General features: G+C 36.7%; 1 protein-coding gene across 3 annotated transcripts in view; it reads right to left on the bottom strand.

Moving 5' to 3' along the window:
* The window catches only part of MGAT4A (alpha-1,3-mannosyl-glycoprotein 4-beta-N-acetylglucosaminyltransferase A), a 73,953-nt gene that overhangs the window by 26,972 nt on the left and 25,276 nt on the right, over positions 1-21,705 (bottom strand). For all 3 annotated transcript variants that reach the window (XM_084519658.1, XM_084519660.1, XM_084519659.1), the window contains exons 3-9: positions 20,907-21,074; positions 18,161-18,301; positions 16,184-16,317; positions 5,092-5,138; positions 4,422-4,535; positions 3,741-3,816; positions 2,176-2,290 (exon numbers count right to left, since the gene is read on the bottom strand). In XM_084519658.1, coding sequence (XP_084375784.1) covers positions 2,176-2,290; positions 3,741-3,816; positions 4,422-4,535; positions 5,092-5,138; positions 16,184-16,317; positions 18,161-18,301; positions 20,907-21,074 — 795 coding nt within the window. The remainder of the gene's footprint in view (positions 1-2,175; positions 2,291-3,740; positions 3,817-4,421; positions 4,536-5,091; positions 5,139-16,183; positions 16,318-18,160; positions 18,302-20,906; positions 21,075-21,705) is intronic.

Below are 21,705 nucleotides of genomic sequence, written 5' to 3'. Positions count from 1 at the left end.
CACTACCAAATGATCATAGTATCAATGCGTCAAGATCCATAAAGCAACAGTAGAGACGAGACAAATCCATATTACTTGTATAAAACTTCTATGCAGGATATAGTTACAGCACACCAATGTGTCTCCAAGCCAGAACTATTAATCCCTTTCATGAATACTAATCCTTCTCTCAGAACTTATAAACAGGTTAAGCAGATAAATTCAGTGGGGAAAAAATAATTTTCTAGGTAGAAAAATAACATTAAGATGCACAACTGTAGCTAAATGCATCTGAAAATCTACTGATAGTATCTAATTAGATAGGAGGCAAGCAAATATGATACAAGGACCAGAACAGGGATGTCTAGCCAAAGGAGATAAGAAATAAATGTAATTACAACTATCCTTAGAGCCTCCACTGCAAACAATCAGCACGTAGACAATACAACAACAACATGCTTTCAAGTATTTTTATACAGCTTAGCATACGATTAAGCCAAATCTCAGTATTAAAAAGAACCATCTAACTAACCCTCCTGGCTTAGACTCTGTCCCCTCTATACAGGGCTGAGAACACAGGGATGTGAAAGGCAAAATACAGAAATAAGCTTTCTGAAATATATTTGCAGGCGCTAGACAGCGCTTGCCCTAAACTGTTGGGTTTATGCCCATTTTGATATCTCAGTATTACAAAAATGCAAGTTGCAAGTGTTGCACTCTACCATTCCATCTGTACTGCGCTAATTAAGCAAATGCAGAATGGAGGTAAGTTGCTTCTACAGCCTAGAAACTTCACCCAGAATTTACATTCAAAGTGCAATTAGGACAGGAGTCAAAACTCTAACCCCATCTAAGTCCACGATTAAAAAAGTAGAAATAAAGTTTAATCAGATACCATTATTCAAGCAATTTCTCCACCTGCAAGAACCACAGAGAGCCAAGACAAGTCTGTTTAAGACAAAAGCTCCAGTAAATTATTTAAATGCTTATTTCTCCATGATAGGCAGCTTCGTTTCCTGTTTCTCTCTCCAACTCTGAGGCAAAAATACCAGTCACATATGTTGCAGCTGAAATCGTTCTCTGCTGGTAGCCCAAGGCAACCAAGCAGACTGGTTATGTGGGTAGCCAGAAAGGGGATGAGGAGACCTCCCTCTGCCCATTTCCTCTTGTGCTCTTCATCATAGGTGAGACTGGCAGGCGAATGTACAAAGCACAATTTTGTACCCTAACAGGATTTTAGGAGATGACTGCTGGTTTTCTTTCAAACCTATCAATCTCTGAAATGCTGAATATCAGAAAACCATTGCCTCAGCAACACATCTGATGCTGAGCTCTGAAAAGGAATAGTATAGGAATCTCCCTGATTTAGTTTAATTTAATATCTCCACCTTGGTGCTTTTCATGACACGTGAAAACCACTTGGTGCTGGTTCATGACACATCACTGCAATAACGAAATATCCTTTCAATTTGTAAAATCCCTTCAAAACTTCTATCATTGTTTTTCTGTTGAGACTAGTATCTCTCTGTAAAAATGTATGAGTGTAAGACAGAACAAATACTTATAAGGCAATTTCATCTGCCCCCTGGTAGTCAACCCATTACAGCCCCAGATGCTGCGTTAGCTTCTCTCACTGTTGTTGATTGCAAATGACAGACTCACTCTACCTATCTCTAAGAAGGAGAGGACTGTCATAACTTCTCCTGGAAGGAGCAGACCGGTGAAGATAGAACAGGCTTAGCAACCAAGACAAACCGATGTCTGTTGGTTCTTTTTGGACCTCTTGTCATAAACACCAGTGAGACTGTTTTAGGTGGAGTTAGTTTTTATGCTTCTTTCCTTTTACTTCGCAGTCGTTTGCGTTTCAATGATATTTCTATTTTAACTGCAGTCAAATTTAAAATAGGTAATTCCCTGCAGTTGAACTGTTAATATTTTTATAAATAAACCAACTTTTGGTTATAAAAATGTCTTCATTTCCAACAGGTTGAATTTAACTGCTATACAAAAATAGATGAAAAGCCTAACAAAAGCAAACATGAGTTAAACCACAGAGTTCCTAAAAAAGCCAATGAATTTCTAATTCCTGGTCTATTTCCAGTACAAAGAAGATAGCTTTGAAGTCAGATCACTATTAATCACAGCATCTAAGGATGAATGTGTTCTTTCAAACTATTGAAATGAACATTTTCTTACCAATGAAACCCAGCTGAGAAAATTCTAGAATCATCCAATCTTCAGAAGCGAGCTGAAGCGCAAAATTTTTTATTGTGCTGAAATAATTCTGCTTGACAACGATGTCATCTTCAAGCTAGAGGAAGGTAGCAATGATATCACTATAAATAAAATAACACCAAAGCAATAGGAAAAGTACTAGTGGGAAATACTGATTTATAATACATTGCTAACCCATATCCATGTATTTCTAGTGCAAGCACTGCTTTAAAGCCTAGACTCTACAGACAAGAATAACTATTATAGGGATCACAGTTAGTCTGTTTGTGGAGAATTAATCCAGAATCTGAACATATCTCAACATAATGGAGATGTAAACTAGGCATTAAAATCACATTGCTTATCTAGCTTCTTTCTTCAATGAAGAATCTTCCATGAAATAATTTTAGACTAAGTGACATCATCAGGACATTATGTGGCGAAAAACTAGAACTTCTGTACTATTTGTATGAAAATGTGACTCAGTTTACTCACTTCCCTACTAGTACTAAAATAATGTCTCCTCTTAGAAGCTAAGAGACACGTTATCTGCAGAGCCAGGATTCATTTCCTCATTTTCTACTTTGGTTGCCAAAGAGAAGAACAGGTGCGTAGTCCAGACAGTGCAATTCCCAAGATGCTGTGCTACAATCCTTTTAGTTCACACTAAGTGAAGGCTGCTGCTTTAAGGATGCTGCTCCTCCTGTCCTATCTCCTAGAACATTCATGCTCTTCCCCCTTGTGCTGGCACTAACATTCGTGTGACTGCCTAGTTTCAAACAGGCTGTCAATATGTCACTGGCTGCACAGCTTCCAGGAAAAATGAGTCTCCAACAGCTTTCAAAGAGCAGACAGCAGAGCTTGCTTTGTAAAAACTAGATGAGTGGGGCGTTACACCCAGAGGATACAGTCCCAAAATCTAAATAAAGATCATAAGCACAGATAACCCACTAGATCTGCCATTCCTATAGGTAAGGCTTCTGCTTCAAAGCAGGAAGGCATGACAGGAACAACTCTGAACTAACTTAAACTTAAGATTAATTGCTTGACTGTGTTCTTGAGAACCTCTTTTAAAAAATGAAAGAAAAAAAGAAAACAAGTCTGGCAACACATTGAAAATGTACCTATACACCAAAGAGTCATATTAAAGTGACACTGCACCTGCTTTCAAGAGAAAGAAAAATAGATTTTAGCTCAATTTCACTCAAAACTGTGCTAGTGTTTTCTGCCTAGGAGATTCAGCTGTACCTCAGCTGGGGGACAAGGGAGAAAACAGTAGTTAAGCTGTCTACACTCCTTCACCTTTTTTGCTAAGCTTCTTAAGATAAAATCAATCATATATGACAAATAGCTTTCTACTTCAGAGACAGGGTACTCCACAGATTACTTCCTCAGACACTGTTACACCCATACTTAGTGCCCTCCAAGTTATAACCATGTTATCTTTGCTCTGTCTCAGTCCTTCTGGTGTACCCAACAGCATGATTTCTGGAGACTCATTTGAAAATTTATGCAGACTCATTTGAAAACAAAGAACAGAAATTTACCTGAATGTAATAAACTCCCTTCTTCTGGGCATACATCATGAGAAAGCAGTAATCCAGGTTTTGCTTTGTTCTCCATCTGAAATTCAATTAAAGACTTAAGGATAATAATAAAAAAAAAAAGTTCTTTCAATACACACTGGTAATTCAAAGTAAATCTCACTATGAAAATGACGCATATTGGTGAAATGTTAGGACAACTGCTTTTGGCATCTTTCCCTCAGGAAATCCTGTCTGAAAAAAAGGAACAAAGCTTCCAACTTATACTTTAATACAGACAAAAAATTGTTTTATTCTGATTTCTATTTTGTGAAAACTACCTAGCATTTCACTAAAACACATGTGCATTTTAAATAGAATTCAGCAGGAATGACTGGGTTTTACACCATATTTCAGAAAGAAAAACAGTAAACAAACAAACAAAAACCACAACAAAAGTCTCTGTTCGCCTCCCAGAATCTAACATTAAATGAGTTCAACCAAGCTCAGCATTAGGCTCTGATCATGCACAGAACAGCATGCAGATAAGACTGAAAAGGACTCAGTGCTCATTTCACTTCCCCACACTTTCAAGAATTACAGTAAGAAAACATTTAAAGAATTCACATCCCACTTGTCATGTTATAAACAAGAAAAGTGTGAATGTGGGAGGAGATGGGAAAGGATTTGGAGGAATAAACTAACCTCACTCTCTCTTTTGAGTCTCCAAATGTCTCTTTCAAGTTTGACAAGTCAGGATAGTAAGATGCAGGAGGGGCTATTACTTCCACCAAGCCAGAATTGATCTCTGTAGAAAATCTGCCAAAAGAAGCATCATAAAATCATACGAGATATTTTCAGTTCTGTAGACTTCCTGCTAGCTTCCTGTTGGTATAGTTACTATGCCTGGTTATAGCAATGACTTACTCAAATAAGGGATGTGAAGTAAAATTACTATAGAAGAAGATATTGTTTTCCCTAATAGCTCCTAGTCTCTATAAGCATATCTATAAGTCTCTTAAAGCATAGCCTCTTAGTCTCTTGACCAATAATCAAAATTCTAACTAGATTATAAACACTGCCTTTTTTTTTTCTCCCTACAGTTCTCTTTGAATGTATGGAATACAAGACAGTAACAGAGATGTCACAAATTCCCATTTATTTTAAGGCAACTTAATCTATTTATGGTGCACAAAATCAGTTTAATTCCATTTATTATTTTACAACTTAACTGACTGAATCATTGCCCTTAATTTGTTATCTAATACCTTTTGGTTTGAAAGTACAAAACCTCCAAAATACAAAAATGTATGAACTTCTATTTCCCTAATGCTTTTTGTTACTTATCACAATGTTATTTAGAACTACAACTTACTCTTTTTCCAGGCTTGCAACAACATTGTTAACATAATCAAGATCAGTCTGAAAAACAAAAACAAAAACACACTATCAAATGAAATACTTAACCGTTTTGCAGCTACTCTTTAAAAGAAACCAGTGACAACAACTGGTGAGGTACTTGAAAATCAATTTCAGTGTGTACGATATTTTAGTAATACAGGAGCACATCACTCTGGTAACCGTGTCCTTTGACTAACAGAAGAAGAAATTATTCTTTTATGTAAACACAGAGAAATAACATTTGCTTTATGTCTGCTTTTAATACACAGTCCTAATGCAAAAGTGGCATTTTCTTGCAGTTCATAATCTTAATGACAAAATGATCACCCAGTGTTTGTGTAGGAAGAACATATTATTGTTAACAATATTACGCTATACAAAAATATTATCAAGGAAAGATTTCTGAAGAACAGGGCAATAAACAGACACCTCTTTCATAAATGCATCTCCTACACTTTCCAGTTAAAACATGGATAACCCAACCTCAGACAACAACGAACATGCTATTTTCCTAACAAGGGCTGCATTTTTGCATCAGAGACTGAACTTGAAGGACTATTAATTTGATAAATCACCTGGTTCTTAAGATGCAAATATTCTAAAAAATTACTTGTTGGTTAAAAAAAATAATTCTGACATTCAGGAAGAGTATACATCACCTAATTTGCCAGAACTGGCTTCTTATGCAACCTACTAAGTTGGTCATACACATGCAGGAAAGGAGAGGTTTTGAATTCATAAACTAGACTAAGAAAAACTACTCTTTGCTGTACTTACTAATCTAATAATTTGACATATTATTTATCAGTATATAAAAGAAAAGTTACAGTCTGTAAATCAACATAGATTCTGGTAGCTCATGAGGTTTCTGCAGAAACAGCTGCCTTTGAAATGCTGGAAACAAAGGAACAGTTCATACTATCTTTCTGATGAATTTGTAATGCAGATTATCATTAAAGGATTATACACACCGAGAATAAATCCTTCCCAAGCATTTCTATGGAACCACTAATCTTGTTTGATAAAGGTTCTTACCCTTTGATCTTAGAAATCACCATTCCTATTTTTAAAGATTTACTTTTTATAAAACCCAACATAATGCCAGTGACACACACATTTTCAAAAAGGACAGCAGTGGGTTTCTTCCAAAAGCAGGTTGCAAACACTGTATGAAGAAGCGAGTTGAAAGCATTCGTCATGCTTTTTTTTTTTCCCATACGTATTTCCTTTGTAAGCACTATTCCTAGTGCTTCGCAGGACAGAAATCCTAATAAGCAGTTAAGGTGTTAGCAATTTAAAACTTGTCCCATAATGAGTTCGACCCAAGCAGACTCACAGACCCATATGGACCTTCACATATCACTGAGTCTTTAATTACACATATGGATTGTTCAGGCACAGTTCTCTACAAGAATGGAGTCTAAGACAACTTCTTCTGTTGTGATTTAATAGCTGCAAATCAATACGTAATGATAATTCAATGATCATTATTTCTATCTTTTCCTTTTTAAAAAAAATGTATTTATTTTTAAACATTAAAAAATGTTGTTTAGTCAACATAGGAAAAAGAAACAATCTGAATTTTTAGTTGACATTCCAAACTCCAGTTACTCAGTCTAGTACTAATAAGTCAAATACTTGTTAAACTGTCTGTAATGTAATTACGTAGGAAAACAGGTTGTGGGGTTTTTCGTTTTGTTTTTAAATGAATAGTCACCAAAAGCACAGCTAGTCTCTATCCAGTATTGCAGATATTAAAATACAAGCAGTATTTTATCCTAACTGGAAGCATACATTTAGTCAGAATCCCCTGCCTCACTGTAACTCTCCTTAAAATGAACATAGCCTTGTCCTGTTTTACAGTGCTTTTAAAAGCTGACTTCCTTAATACAAAATAGACCACATCCAGAAAGATTAGAGAGTTTGGAATAAGAGTTCTTTCCCTACTTCCAACTATTTCTCTGTGTGTGCGTCTCTCTCACACACCAGGTTGGCAATTTCCCAGTCTGAACTGGGATCACAACAGCTTCACGTTAAAGTGATGTGGCCTGTAGACTTTCAATGTCGTACTGAATTCAATATTCGATGAAAAAGAACATCGAGATTGAAATAGCTGATGCCATTTTTCATGTGAGCAAATGCATTACCAACTTGATATCCTGCCATTATGTCTAAATAAGCGTATTTTTATCTACCAGCAGCATTTGAGATTCGGAAGCAGGGTTTCAACACCAAACTCTCCCCTGAGGACAGCAGGCTGCGCGCCATCCTTCCACGTCAAAACCTCCAGAGGCGACCACCTCTCCTCATTACCCAGCCTAACGCTAAACGGGACCTTTGCCAACGCCCTTTAGCTGTGGACAGGTGCCAGGACGGTGGCACTCGGAAGTTATTTCACACAACCTAATGAAATAAATATGAGCGCGTCCAATTAATTTGATCAATCTGTCGCAATACCCAAGGGAAGAGTTAACTACAGAGAAGACTTCATAGTGCAGTAATGGCAGGATATCTGGAACAGTCAGAGAATTGCTCTAGCCTAAGGATCTTCCAAGCACTATCAATAAATTCAGCCAGTAACTGAAGAGTGATGGAAAAATCTATTATTGACTGAGATCCACTTTTGAGGAAGAAGGCATTTACTGCCTGATAAAGTAAGACCTATGGTCCTCTTTATCGACCTACGGGACATGAGACTGCTGCAAACAAGTATGAACAACAGATAGTATAAAGGAGACCTTGTCTTCTCCAAGAACCTTAAAGAGAAGACAAACCCTGATTAATTAAAAGGAAATCATCCATGAAAGAAAGTGTAACTGTTCTTCAGGCTTGCATTGAAGATCGTCTGGTAGATACCAGTTTGACCTTGGAATAGCTATGAAGAACCTGGCTCGTGGTGTCAGAGCTATTTGCATCTATTGAAAGGAAATGTCACTGGTGATCCCAATCAAAGCAGCACAACCTGTAAGAAAACAACAACGAATGCTTTTGTCTGCTAAATTAGAAGGCGTCAACACTCCTTCGCAAAACTTTTAAGGTTGAAGATGAAATAATCCCTAGGAGTTTGGAACCAGAGAAAAAAAGAAGCAAAAATTAACATTTCAAGAACGAATCCCCTTAAAGATGCCAAATTGTGATAGTCCACAGCCAAAGAGTTAACACTGCCAGCCAAAAGGATGCATCTTATCAATGAATCGTGGAGCTTCAAAAACAAGTTTGTCTTGTTAAGTAGATCTCTGAGGACTAATGAAAGGCGTAAAGAGGAGTGGTTATTTCAAACATCAGCAGTTCAAATCTTTCCTGCCCATTCTTTCTTCCTAGTCATAGGAAATTATTGATCTCAGAGAAAGCAAGAACACGTGGCACGAGACATCCTCCTTTTTGCATTCATACTAGATCAAGACCAAGGATTCGCCCAGCTCAGCATCTTGCTTCCAACATCAGCATCAGCCAAAAATGGATACATAGAAAAGAGTACAAACAGGACAAGCACACACAGTGCTTCCTCCTGCTTCCATCCATGCTCTGACTGCCTTCAGTTCAGGTTACTTCCTGAGACACGTGTGATTTTGTATACTTAATATTCCTTGGTAGACCCCTTTTCCATGTACCTTGCCAGTATTCCCTTGAGCCTACCTAACCTTTCAGCAGGAAAAAAAAAAGATTTTAGCTTATGAAGTCTATGGTGTTTCATAAGCCCGAACTGGCAACATCTAAGGTTTAACTCATATATCAGCTATTTTGATGACAGACACACACAGCGCTTTGATGAATCTCTCTACAAGAAAACCTGGAGTGCATTGTGGAAAAAAAGTTTCAGAGTGTCGGTGTCTTTCTCAAATTTCCTGTTTTTTTAAGATGCTGCTCTACAATTGTTTAAAGTACCTTCTCTACTTTATGCGAGGCCATATTTCAAGTTTGCAATTATTCTAAGGTTTGTCTGAACAAACACTGTTATTCATAACAAACGCACAAAGAACCGCAGCAGCAGTGAACAAAAGTCCAATTTTTTTTTTATTGATTTTATGAGTGAGGATGCACATAGCAAAGCAGTAGAATATATTAGCTAGCAGAGAAAACAAGGGGCTAGAATGCTCTCCTTAATGGCTAACCAACTGTCAGAGGAAAAGATTTCTAATTTTAAGAACCAACTCTTTCATATTGTTAAAACCTATCCATTTAATACCTTCAAGCATAGAGAAGGGGAACTCCTTCTCAAAATGTCAGGAAAACCATGGCAGTACGGAACAAAGGTCTATCTGCACCAAAAGTTATGTGCTATCTTAGCCAGCAGTAGATGCTCAGGAAAAAAAAAAAAAAAAGTAATTAACAGGGTATGTACAGAACAAATCTTTCTTCCTTGCATACACCTCCCAGTTCTCAGCAATTAACAATTTATAATTGCAAGGCCTGAGTAGCATCCATATAATTAGATGCAATAACTCCTCCTGTGTCTGTTCTCTGTGAATTTGCTTAATGCCTTCCAGAACCTTTTTACTCACTTGTATTTCATGATATCCAGTAGCAAAAACACTCACAATTTAGCTACACACTCTATAAAAAATGTTGTCTTCATTTCAGATTTTGCCTCTTAATTTCATTTAGAGGCATCCAGATTGCATCCCTACCACAACAAACAGAGACTTAGTTCAAACCCACATATATGTATATAAAATCTAAACAAGCAGTAACAGTGAGTCCAAACAGGACTGGAGCTTGGTTGATGCACAGGCACAGTAAGTGCACAGATGTTTTGCATCAAACCACTGAATGAACAAGACATGGTAAAGGCAGAAGAAGCAAAAACGTTGAAATGAATTTCAGGCAACTACATTCCATTGCAAAGCATGGGATTCTTCTCCCATTTTATTTTCTGTCCAACTCTTTCCCGAAAACGCTTCTCTACACTTACTGGAGACGTCACTTAAATTATAAGTTTTTCATAGTTTGCCACTGAACACTAGTCTTATCCCAGTTTCCATGACGTTCCCACCACAAGTGAGCAGAAGTGCTCAACACTGGACTTTGGCAAAATAAAGCACTACAAAATAGCAGCTGCTATACAAACTTAAACTGTATGCATCAACATTGACACTCGGCTGATGAGCACTTCATTTTTGTATTACATATCTCCATGTGGAGTAGAAAAAAAACAACCCCCACACACAAAAAGCAGGTGAAATGATGGAATGTTACGATACCATGTACAAGCAGTGCAGTTGAGCAACCTGATCTAGTAGAAGATGCCCTGCCCACGGCAGGGGGGTTGGAATTAGTCTGTCATTAAAGGTCCCTTCCAACCCAAACCATTCTGTGATTCTATGATTTTCTTGTTCTGGAAGCTTAACTTTTTTAACAAGCTGTAATTTTCAAGATGCAAGTTGAAATGCTCTGCAAAATGCACAGGTTTAGTGCAGCTGACCCTGTTTTGAGCAGGGGAGGGGGCTTGGACTAGATGATCTCCAGAGGTCCCTTCCAATCTTTGTTAGCCTGTTGGATATTCCCTCAGCAGACTAAACATCTGTTCAGATTAAATTTCTATTTAAGTTGTCATTAAGAGTTGGTTTTAGGAAGAGAAGCACCAATAGACAAAAGATGGCACTAAAACTATCAAAATACTATAAATTCAGGAAGGGAAGCTGCAGGGAAAGCAGTGAAGAATTGAGACAGCAACTGTACAGGACCTTCTAAACAATGTGGTTTATCTCGTCTGTCAGCTTGCCCAGATCTTAATTCTTAAATGATTAGCTACTATAAATCAGTCTTAACTTATTCAAGAAACAACACCCTCCACCCCACCCTCCCCCCAAAAAAAAGAAATTAGTAATTTAATTGCTTATGCATTTCAACAATTTTATCTGATCTTTCACCATCCTTGTAGAATACGGGTGGAATATTTTTACAATGTAATTTAAATAACAAGCAATGCAAAACTGAACAACTTCCAGAAAAGGCAAAGTAAACCTGTGTTTGACTTGAAATGGTGAAAGTACATATGAATATAATTACCTATATACAAGACCTTAAACTTCACCTAGGAAAAATCATCCACTAAAATAGCATTTAGACATGTTTTTGAAGATTTATGCAGTGAAAAAGCCCTAAGGACTAGAAGTGCAGCAGTGGTTTCCAGTGGTTTCAACAGTGTAAGGATATAAACAAAGCCTGTGGAAAAAGGTAACAATATCTGCTAAAGTTCAACCAATACAGCTGAAAAAGATTATTTCAGGAATACAGTTTCTGCTTTCAGATCTGAAGCAGCAGTTTCAAGTTAAACACGGGAACAAGGAGAACAAGGTACAAAGAAAAAAAAAAAGTCTAGTGGACAGGGTTTCACAATGCGAAGCCTTTCACAGCAATAGCAGAAATACAAGTTTATTCTTCTATCACTCCACTCTCATTTGTCCCTACCCTTGTATCCTGCATGCCACCTCCTCAATCATGAAGGCACCAGTCCCTAGGTGTTGTGCTGTGAACCACAGCACCACATCAGAGAGCAAGTTCAGATTTTAAGAAGGATAGCCAGAATAAAAAGTCAAGGGACAACTCAAAACAGCACATTTAGGTGGAAGTCATGTTAACATCATATAGCTTTCAACTAACTTTGTAATGTATTACAGACAAAGCCGCCTTTGTAGAGTCTGAAAGAAAGCAGAACATGTGGCCTGGAAACCTGGGGAAATCTTTGCGTGTCCTTGGGTGAGCCTGTAAATCATTGAAAAGGTCTAGAAGGTCTATTTTTTCCAGTCAAACGTAGGTAGCAATTGTGTACAATCAAAAGCACACTTCAACGAACTGTGTCATTTACTTGGAGGTCAGAAGAAATTTGTCCTCATTGTCTTTAGGCCAAGGCAGACCACAGTAGTAAAATTTGAGAACATTGTCCTAAACTTGCTTATTAATACAGTGTTAATTCAGTCAATCATCCAGGTACAAAGTCACCTGTAAGGCTTCTGAACTCAGACTATTACTGCTACTTTTCATCTCACAAATGGATGCTCTCGATGTTACTGGTGAGAACAGTGATGTTCCCTTATGAGAAACATTAGATAGTTACTGTGGCCCTGGAGCATCTCAAAAGGTACCTTAAAGAGAAGTATCTCAGTCATTCAAACCTAGAGCTTGAGAAAAAAGCACAATTTCATCTTTCTGTTGAGACTCTAAGTTTGTCTCGGGTCCATGGCAGGTTTCAAGCTCCTGTCAAAATTTTTCTCTGACATCTAAGAAATGTTTTATATATCCCATGTGAAACTTTGCTAGCCATTACCATGACAAGAGGAATGTAAAGTCCTGTGATGATGCCCAGTATCAACACTCCACACTCTTCAGATGCTAAAGATGCTGAGAACACAGCAGCAGTTTACATAGGTACTTATAACTGGTATACAAACCTGCCCTCTAGTTACAAGAGCTAACATTATAACTAGAAACTGCGGTCATCTTGACTGGTTTTAAATCCAAAACAAAGGTTACCACCTGTGCAGGCCCTTAAAATTACCAGGTGATGATTAAATTATTTAGCAAAACAGCCTTGTTTAGCTTTAATTTATTTAATATATACACATTCATACATACGTATACATGTGTATGTTTATGCTAGGATTACATGTGAAACAACAGTCTAAGACTTAATAAGCAATGTGTGAGAAAGCGTAGCACACAGACTGGTGCTCCAAGAGCAAATGGCTGGACAATTACTGCCCAATCAGATGTAATCAGTACTATGCAATATTAGCAAAATCCTTTTGCATAGCTCTGAGTGTCTTCTGATTCTTTCTGAAATGATTTGCCTTTTTGATATTCTTGGTCAAATCAAGGACTTGTGGTCTTTCCAATATACATTGATTACTGTTTGTACAAAAGGCTGTGCTAAGCACAGTCACTGATTAATGAAGTGGACTGACAATAATTTGTGATAAATTTAGAACAAGTCTAAGATGCACTTTCTTTGTGGTAAATGAGATCTCATATGAAAAAATATCTTGTTTGGATACCAGAAAAATATTTTAATTTCTCTCATACATATTTATGTCTGTTGTTCCACTATTATGTAAAGTATTTCAAAACCTTGTTTCCCTTGTTATTTGCAATCCCTATGAAAAATAATAATAATAATAAAAAACTGGACAGTCATTTTCATGTGGAGTTCACAGTTCCTTAAACCCAGAGCCTATAGTTTCTTCAGAAAGGAGGTTTTCATGCAAACCAGTTTGGTGAGAGATGAATCGTTTGTTTAAATCATCTGAGGAGCATCTGAGCTAACTACACAGTCAAGGGGAATAAAAAGATTTTAAGTATAGACATATAATGATTCATGCCTATTTATTAGTCATCCTAATTAATCCCTGCAAATTATTCTGCAATAAAATTATTTTAACAAATTGGAGAACACAGACATATGTCAGTTACTGGGACAATTGCACAGTTTACTGTCAAGCAATTCTAGTAATTATTTAAATTGGGGATTAGGTATCACATCAACCGAGATATTTTAGAATTCCTTGAACTTTCAGTATGGAAATTTACTGTGTATGATCACATTACTGAGAAATATCCATACAGTAAATGAATATGCAGATCTCTTTATTTAGCAACCATAGTGCACCTATATTTACTAGCTTATCTGTTTATACTGTTCATGCTGTTTGCAGAAGGCCATTAGCTGTAATTTTCAAGTTGGGTTCCAGAAAAGTCAATTTTGTGAGAAAGAAGTGAGATAGAACTGCTAAAAGAAAGAAATTAATCATTAAAGAAGTTTTAGGGTGCTTAGCGCAAAGAAACTGTCGTTTATGACTGTCTCCCAGCAATGCTTATTACACACAGTCAATTCAATTTCTCAGTTTGAGTCAGCAAGAAAATCCTCGTGTAATCCTTCCAAAATACCACTTTTCACGTAGTTCTCTTGGAAAAATAATTTTGTAAACTCTTACTTTTTCGTTGTTGTTGGTGGTGGAATAGCTTATATTCTGTATAGCTTATACAGAAACCACAAATAGTAGTTTTAAAATTATTAGTAAAATTACTTAACCTCATACTACGAACCATTTCTTGTTGTATTTGAGCTGCACAAATGTTCAGCAGAGGCCATACCATTTTTCAGAAGCTTTTGCCACCATCTTTAATAGAGGCATGGTTGATCAAAGCCATAATGTATTTTTGAATAGCCTACATTAATGCAACCGTTAATGCTAATAACAGTCTAACACATTTTAGACTAGGAAACCCCACAGTCAAAGCTATTTTAAGAGAAAAAGCCCTTCCTTTTGTTTAAGAACAAACAGAAGTCCATGAAGGGAACAGATTTTCCTTCAAGTAGCCAGAGAAAATGCTTATTAAACCTACACAATCCATCTTGCAAAAGGAAGCTGAAAAATACAGCACAACCCAGAAAAAAAAAACATAGCACAGTTCAGGATAAAGTATTTACCATATTATTCACTGAAAGAGTTTCCTGTAGCAATTACAGAACAAACTATGAGATATTGAACTTAAGGAAATATAAAGCATGGTAAAAGGAATAGAAAAGCAAAGGAGACAAAATCGGATGGAGAAATTGGATGGAAAAAGAAATGCAAAGCTAGGGAAAGGTTATAAGGGGACAAGAATCCAAACCTAGGCTCTTTGGATTTTCCCAAACATTCATGGCTTGCTATGCCCATAGCAGACATGGGAGTAAGCACATCAAACAGCCATCTCCAAAAGATGCAGAGGGTCCCACTCTACAGTAAAACACAGAAGTCTACGGAAAACTCAAGTATACCTACATGGTTTGTCTAAGGTTACAAGGAAACTTGTTCATTTGGGGTTGGGGTATGGATTCTCTTCACTCCTACTCTAAGATTTGTAGAAGACTGAGAATCCAATGCTAACACACAGTCTTCACAACTCAGACCTCCTTAAGCAAAACAACATGAAACTTTCAAGGTTTAAAAGTTTTAAACCTTAAATAAAATTATGCAATAATTTTATGCAATGAAATTATTCCGAACAGTACACAGAAGGAAAGCCATTGCTCCAGTAATTCCTAAATGAATTCTGATCACTTGATACTCTCAACCAAGAGATGTTTTAAGAGCATTTTCTGCAGAAAAACATTACCTATTAGACTGATGGTTTTTGAGTGACTCACTGTCAGAAAAAAAACAAGCCAGAGCGATTTATATTAGAAGACTGTAAGGGTCAGTCTCAGGTACAGCAAAAGAGTTTATAAACTTCTAAAATAAAGGTTTAAAATCTGTTGCTAATAGAACTAGATGTATTAGCACACTGTTTTCTCACTTAATCATCGCTGAAAAGACACTAGCTCACAAGATTAAAATGGTGTTCACAGTTATAACTAGAGGACTCAAATTTTCCTCTGTGGGATTCACAAAACACTGATTGAACAGAGCACTACATGGTTAGATGGCTGAAGGTCAAACATATATAAAAAAAATCCCCCATTCCATGCCAGACTCTTAAGAAAAAATAAATATATACAACACTCAGCAGCCAGCAAGATTACTTCTGAAAGCAGTCTATCATTTTCCTTAAGCTTTCAGCTAAATCAAGAGTCAAACTGACCAAACAGTCCAAATGAAAACTGTTTGAATTAGTCCATCTAAAAGGTCTGGACTTTTAATGTCCAGGAAGTCCAAAAATAAAATCAGTAACAGTCTGTACCCAACTTCCCCAGCTGCAGCACCAACCCGAGGAAGGACTGACTAAAAAGGAGCACGAAGACAAAGGGAAAAAAACTCCCTACCATACCATAGACCCTTAGCCACTATGCTGATATTGAAGGAATAAGATAATTAGGACATATTAATCATTATATAAAACATCAGAAGACGTGCAAAATGAGCAGTCCACCAAATCCATGCTCACTTCATAAATAGAAAAGGTTGGGCTCTCCAGAATTGTTTATTTCAGAGAAACAAGACTTTTCCTTAAATGTAAAGGAGATGGAGGCATAGACAGTCATCTGTCTGTATTGCAAAGAAAAAGAAGGTCCTCATCAATTCCTGAAAGGAACACTCATGATTAAAGGCAGGTTAGAAAGCATATAAAAATATTTATGTGATTACCTCTCCTATAAAGACAACCATAACACAATCCAGTTTTTCTTCAGGGGACAGCTTATCAATAAGGGAGTGGAGAGTTTCTGTAAGATAAGACTTGACTTTTCGTTTCACTGTAGGTATTCCCATTACAATGGAAACTGAAATCAAATAAAAACAGAAACTTACTTTCAGTAATTTCATACACAAGAATGAAAAAGCAAAAAGCTCGTCTCATAATAAAGCATTACTTAAGAAACGCAAAGAGTTAAAAGATTGAGATAGCAGTAATTTAAAATAGTTTAAAAATATAACACCCATCAACAGGAACGTGATTAACATAATCACCACCAATGCTCAGAGCACACACATCGCAAACAAAAAAAAAAAAAAAAAGTAATCCTAGACATGCCAGGCTATTGCAGAGGTAATAATCAACAACCATGATATTAATCAGGTAAGGCTGCACCACGACTCACAGAATGATTAACCTCCCTAACCTAGTTTTATTTTCAAGCTGGCACAATCATTCTTCACAACTCAAGTATTTATTTTTAACTCCTCAGAAGCCTTTTAAAGTTGTACTGGTGAACTCTTACTTCCCTTGCATGAGATTTTGGTTCTTCCAGAAAAACAAGCTCAGGTCATCAGGATAACCCAAGAATTCCATACTCAAACCTCTCATCCCTGTTAAAAGTACCTCAGATGCAAAGCACTCTGGCCCATAATACAATGCTATTAACCCCATCTTTCAGATGGCCATTCAACTCCTAGGTTCCTTAAATTTCACCGTAGTCTTCTTTCTTCCTCACCCCACTCTGCACACAGGGCTGGCAACCTCCTGCAAACACAGCAGGTATCAACAGGAACACAGTAAAAGGATAGACCAGCCCCCAGGAAGTCAGTGCTCTGAGCCATCTGTGTGAAATGATTTACCAGATCATAAATATATAAAATCAAACAACTATTAAAAATTTTGTTTATCCTTACTCACAGCACCTGCTTCACCTAGCAACTATACATCAGTGAGTTCTGATCTTATAAAACAAACACTCAAAAAGCATCATGATCATGAAAGGAGAAGACAGGAAAATAAATTAGACTCAATTTTCTCCCTCTTTTTAGGGAGACTAACAGAAACTCCAGTTTCTGTTTTCTAACTTCAAACTTCTGTCATATATTCCTAGTGGAATATAATACAGGCTTCACTTAAAACAATAAAGGAGTATGAACATTTGCCTTCCTAATTAACAACTTTGAAACAAATGGTGTTTGTAGTCAGAAAAATAACCTCATGGCTTGAGCCCACACACTTGACACAGAGGCATGCCTGTGGATTCACTGGTGGGGCCTTCGTGCTTGGAAACACATACATGTGCTTTGAGGTACGCCAGCTTGGTTTGGCTTCAGCCTAACTATTTTCTAGAGCTATAAGAGTGGGATTCAGTGGAGCTATCCTAATGACCAAAGCTCAGAATCTGGGAGGATTAAAAAGAAAAGGGGATCAATGGCATTGCAGCACAATATTTATTTCTTCCCCTCCAACCAATGTCCACATTTTATTGACGCAATTTTGTCTGAATATCTTAGTGTGTCCAACTCCAAATTATACTTTAATTCATGACCAACTCTAAAATAATTATATCTATGCATGGTTATCACACAAATCTGAAAAAGCCCAAGGGGTATGTCCATTAGCAGTTCAGAAACTGTAACACTTTTGTGCTTTGTTCTCTTTTACTCAGTTACAAAAATTCACCCAAACTAAATGCTTCTTAATGCGGAGCTTAACATGGGGTGGGGCGTGACTGAGATTATGCAGAAAAGAGCAAAACTGAAGCCGAACTCCTTTCATCCTGGATTCAGTGTGAATTCTGAGAGATAGCAATATCACACAAGTTAAATGAGATGTCCTTGATCTACTAAGCAACGCCGTATGTTGTATTACAAGAACTAGAAATTCCTCCAGATAGAAAACATAAAACAAACACTATATCAGCTTACCTCCTGTCCTTCCAAGGCCAACCTGCACAGAAGGTTGAAGGCTTCCTTCATTTTTCAACAAATGAGGCAAATGGTAATAGATATTTGGCACTTGAAGAGATTTTTTACTTGTTAGTTCTTTTAACAATTTCAGTGTCTCATCTGCAAACACACATGAAGTCAGTCATGCAGAAAAAGAAACAATAAAAAGTTTTATGCAGTGGTAAATCATCTAAGATTCACAGCTTGATCTTAACTGGAAAAAAAAGGAAGAAATGATCCATTTTACTGAGGCACTGTGTCTTGTGTACAAAGGAAATCTTTTCTCATTTTAAATTTTAATGTAAGCAATGGTCAAGATTAGTTTCCTTCAGATACAGTTCATACTCACCTCATCACACAAGACTTGCAGTGTCTAATCACAAAAGTAAAGAATGCTCAATTTATTTAGTGTTTTGTTAGTTTGTTTTCTCCAGCAGATCAAAATGGGAGGTCTGTTTACCTAGATTATTTTTGACATACACCTATAGAATCATCACCATGTAGAAATGCTACTGCAAATAATTCATTTTTCAAAACTCTAAACACATATTAGATAGATTGTCCATACAGACACAAAATTAACATTAAATATATAATCAAGATTTTGCAATACATTTCTGCAATAAAGCATACACTGGTGTGAATTTAATTTATTCCACTAGATTATTTAAAATATTTCTTGCTTTCTCTGGAGAATACTGCCTCTCAGGATACCCAAGTGGTTCTCATAGAGTTGCAAATAACAGTTTCTTATGTGTTAATTTTCTTCCATCAAGTGTGAAAACAGCTCTCATTTCAAGCAAGCACACAATATGATATGATAGCACATGGGCCTTTAAAAACTTAGTATCGTAAGGTTCATAAGTTAAGTGAGAAACTGGACTCAAGGTTTCCAAGAAAATCTGACTTGCGCAGAAGTGCCTAAAGTAATTCCATAAATGTCACCCCTCTCAAATTCTGAGCATAACTACAACAAAAACAGAAGGGTTGCCTGCTCGTTGTCTTTTGGTTTGCTAGGAGGATTTGTTTGTTTGGGTTGTGGTGAGTTTTGTTTTTTTGTTTGTTTGTTTGTTTTAAAGGGGGGAAGGGGCAATGAAACAAATCATAGCACTTTGATCTTGAAAAATGCTTTGAAAATAGATGCCACAAGTAGAGATGCTAATTTTGATAGATTCCAATACAAGTTCTCATTTTTTGCTAACATTTCCTTTAGTTTCAACTGAAAAAAAAAAAAAAAAAAAAAAAGAGCCTAGAAGTCCCTCAGAATATGACCCTCTTTGTATGGATGAATAATGATTTACATAAAACAATCCAGAATTCTTCCAGATTCAAAGACAGCAACTAGTACAAAGTATTTTGTATACTTAAGTACATTAAACTTAGTAAAGTCTATCTAATCCTAAATTGTGAGGACAAAGCTCGGGAATTCAGACTTCAGCTGACTCCCAATCACAGTTCCACATGAAAAAAAAAAAGGATGATCCACAGGCAGTTTGGATCCAGAGATGGTAAAATGTTAAAAATGTGAATCAGTAACTTCAACTGCATCAGAAGAGAATAATTCTCTATGACTACCATGCACATAAGCAAACTAATTCATTTTTTTAGAAATGCATGTGGTAATACCACATTGTAAATCCAATTGTAAATCCAATTTACACAACTTCCTCTATAGTTGTTTACTTTAGCAGAAAGATACAGACAGAAGAGCAAGACAAGAATCACAGACTATGTCAAATGTAACCTTTCTGAATACCATTCCTGGAGATCCAAGGAACTACACAGTTCAGGGTGGACAGGCCATTAGTGTCTGAGCAATTCTTCTTAATATCAGCACAATATTAATCTCAGCACTAAGGGCCTACAATTATAGCTCTCAAAAAAATTATTTTTTTTAAGTTAAAGAAGATGGCAAGCCATTGCACAAATGCAACTAGACAACAGATTTTAAAACTTCTATCCAACTTCTGGATTTGCAAAAATCTTTGTTTTTCTTACCCTCACTAGGCCAACACAGTGACATTTCTGCAAATGACCAAATCAGACTTCTGGCCAGAAAGCTTATATTTATTTGTTATTCACTGTCCATTTAGAAATATCAGAGAAACTAAAGCAATTAGAACATAATTTTAAAAGCTAACTTTAATAAGTTGATGAGTAGTGTGAAGGCATTCTTTAATATTGCCAAACACAGCTCTTAATAGCATCAGCCTCAGAGATGGATAAAAAATACAGAAGACTTTACAAATGTAATACTTAATGACTAGTTATTAAAAAGGCCATTAGCTGTACATTTTGCAAATCACAACCAATACTTTAGGTTGCCTGTATGCTTTTTAATCATCCATTTTATTTTAAAACATATTTTAATTCATTCAAGTTCATCCTTTTCATAAAGACTGTTTGCTCACTTTTCCCTTCAAGCTCTATTTAAAAAGTGAGGTAAGTTATTGTCCAAGTAAGCTAAATAAGCAACCAGAAGTTCCAAACTGAGCATGGAATCAGTATTCATTCTCTAAAGTTATAAAGATGAAGAGTGGGCGGCTCGCTAAGAATAGAAAATGGAAAAAGAAAACCAGCCAGCAGATACAACATATTACATAGCTTTGTTATTTGCACCACTGAACAATTTCACACAGATTTCTCAGTATTAATTTCTTATTCTAGAGTAATAGATATTCATAGTCCATAGTTATTAAAAAAAAAGCTCAATCACAGTATGTACCTGAAAAATTATTCAGTGCATTCTTACTTCCATTTGTTTCTGCTACTGCACGCCTGAACTGCTCCAAGATAGTATTCAGCTCCGAAGAGCGTTGCAGAGTCCGATGCTCAGCTATACGAAGACGTTCCTTCAAAGCATGAAATTCCCGTTGATATGCAATCAACTTTTCTACAGAGAAAGAAAAAATGATGCTGATTATTTTGGGCAACAAATGACTACAGGGAGCTCCAACAAGGAACGGAGACTGCTCAGCTATGTAGCACCTGAAATACAGCCAGCAAGGACACAGCCCAGCACAACCCTTCCTGAGTATTTACACAACATACAGAGGAAAGAGTAACTGCACCGGGCAGGGATGCAAGGCAGGCGCTAAGGGATATGCTCCTCATCACCACAGCCACAGACAGGAGCAACCTTTAAGCTCCCATTACTCAACACCACAAGGCAATTCTGAGTCCCTTTTTTGGAAGGGATGCCCTGTTTTTAAAACAATCCCTTTGTTTTAAAAAGCATGACAGGGGCAGTGCCTTAATAAAAGCACAGGTCATGTCTCTTGGAAGCCCTCTCTGAATACATTGTAAGAATGAGTGGAATAAATGCATGTCATTTTGGAAAGAAGACCAAAAGGGAGAAGGAAACACCAAAGCTCATTTGTTCACATCTTGCCTATGCTCTTATTACCCAAAGTAAGCATCTCCTTTCTGTGCATCTTTCCTTCATCCCACTGATCATTCCCCAAATCTCCTGCTTACCATCACTCTTCTTTAGCTGATCTACGGATATTGAACAGTGTATCTGA

The sequence above is a fragment of the Aythya ferina genome (assembly GCF_964211825.1).
Source record: "Aythya ferina genome assembly, chromosome: 1".
Lineage (NCBI taxonomy): Eukaryota > Metazoa > Chordata > Aves > Anseriformes > Anatidae > Aythya > Aythya ferina.
Note: the sequence above shows the minus strand (reverse complement) of the source record. Positions and strands in the feature narration are given on the sequence as shown.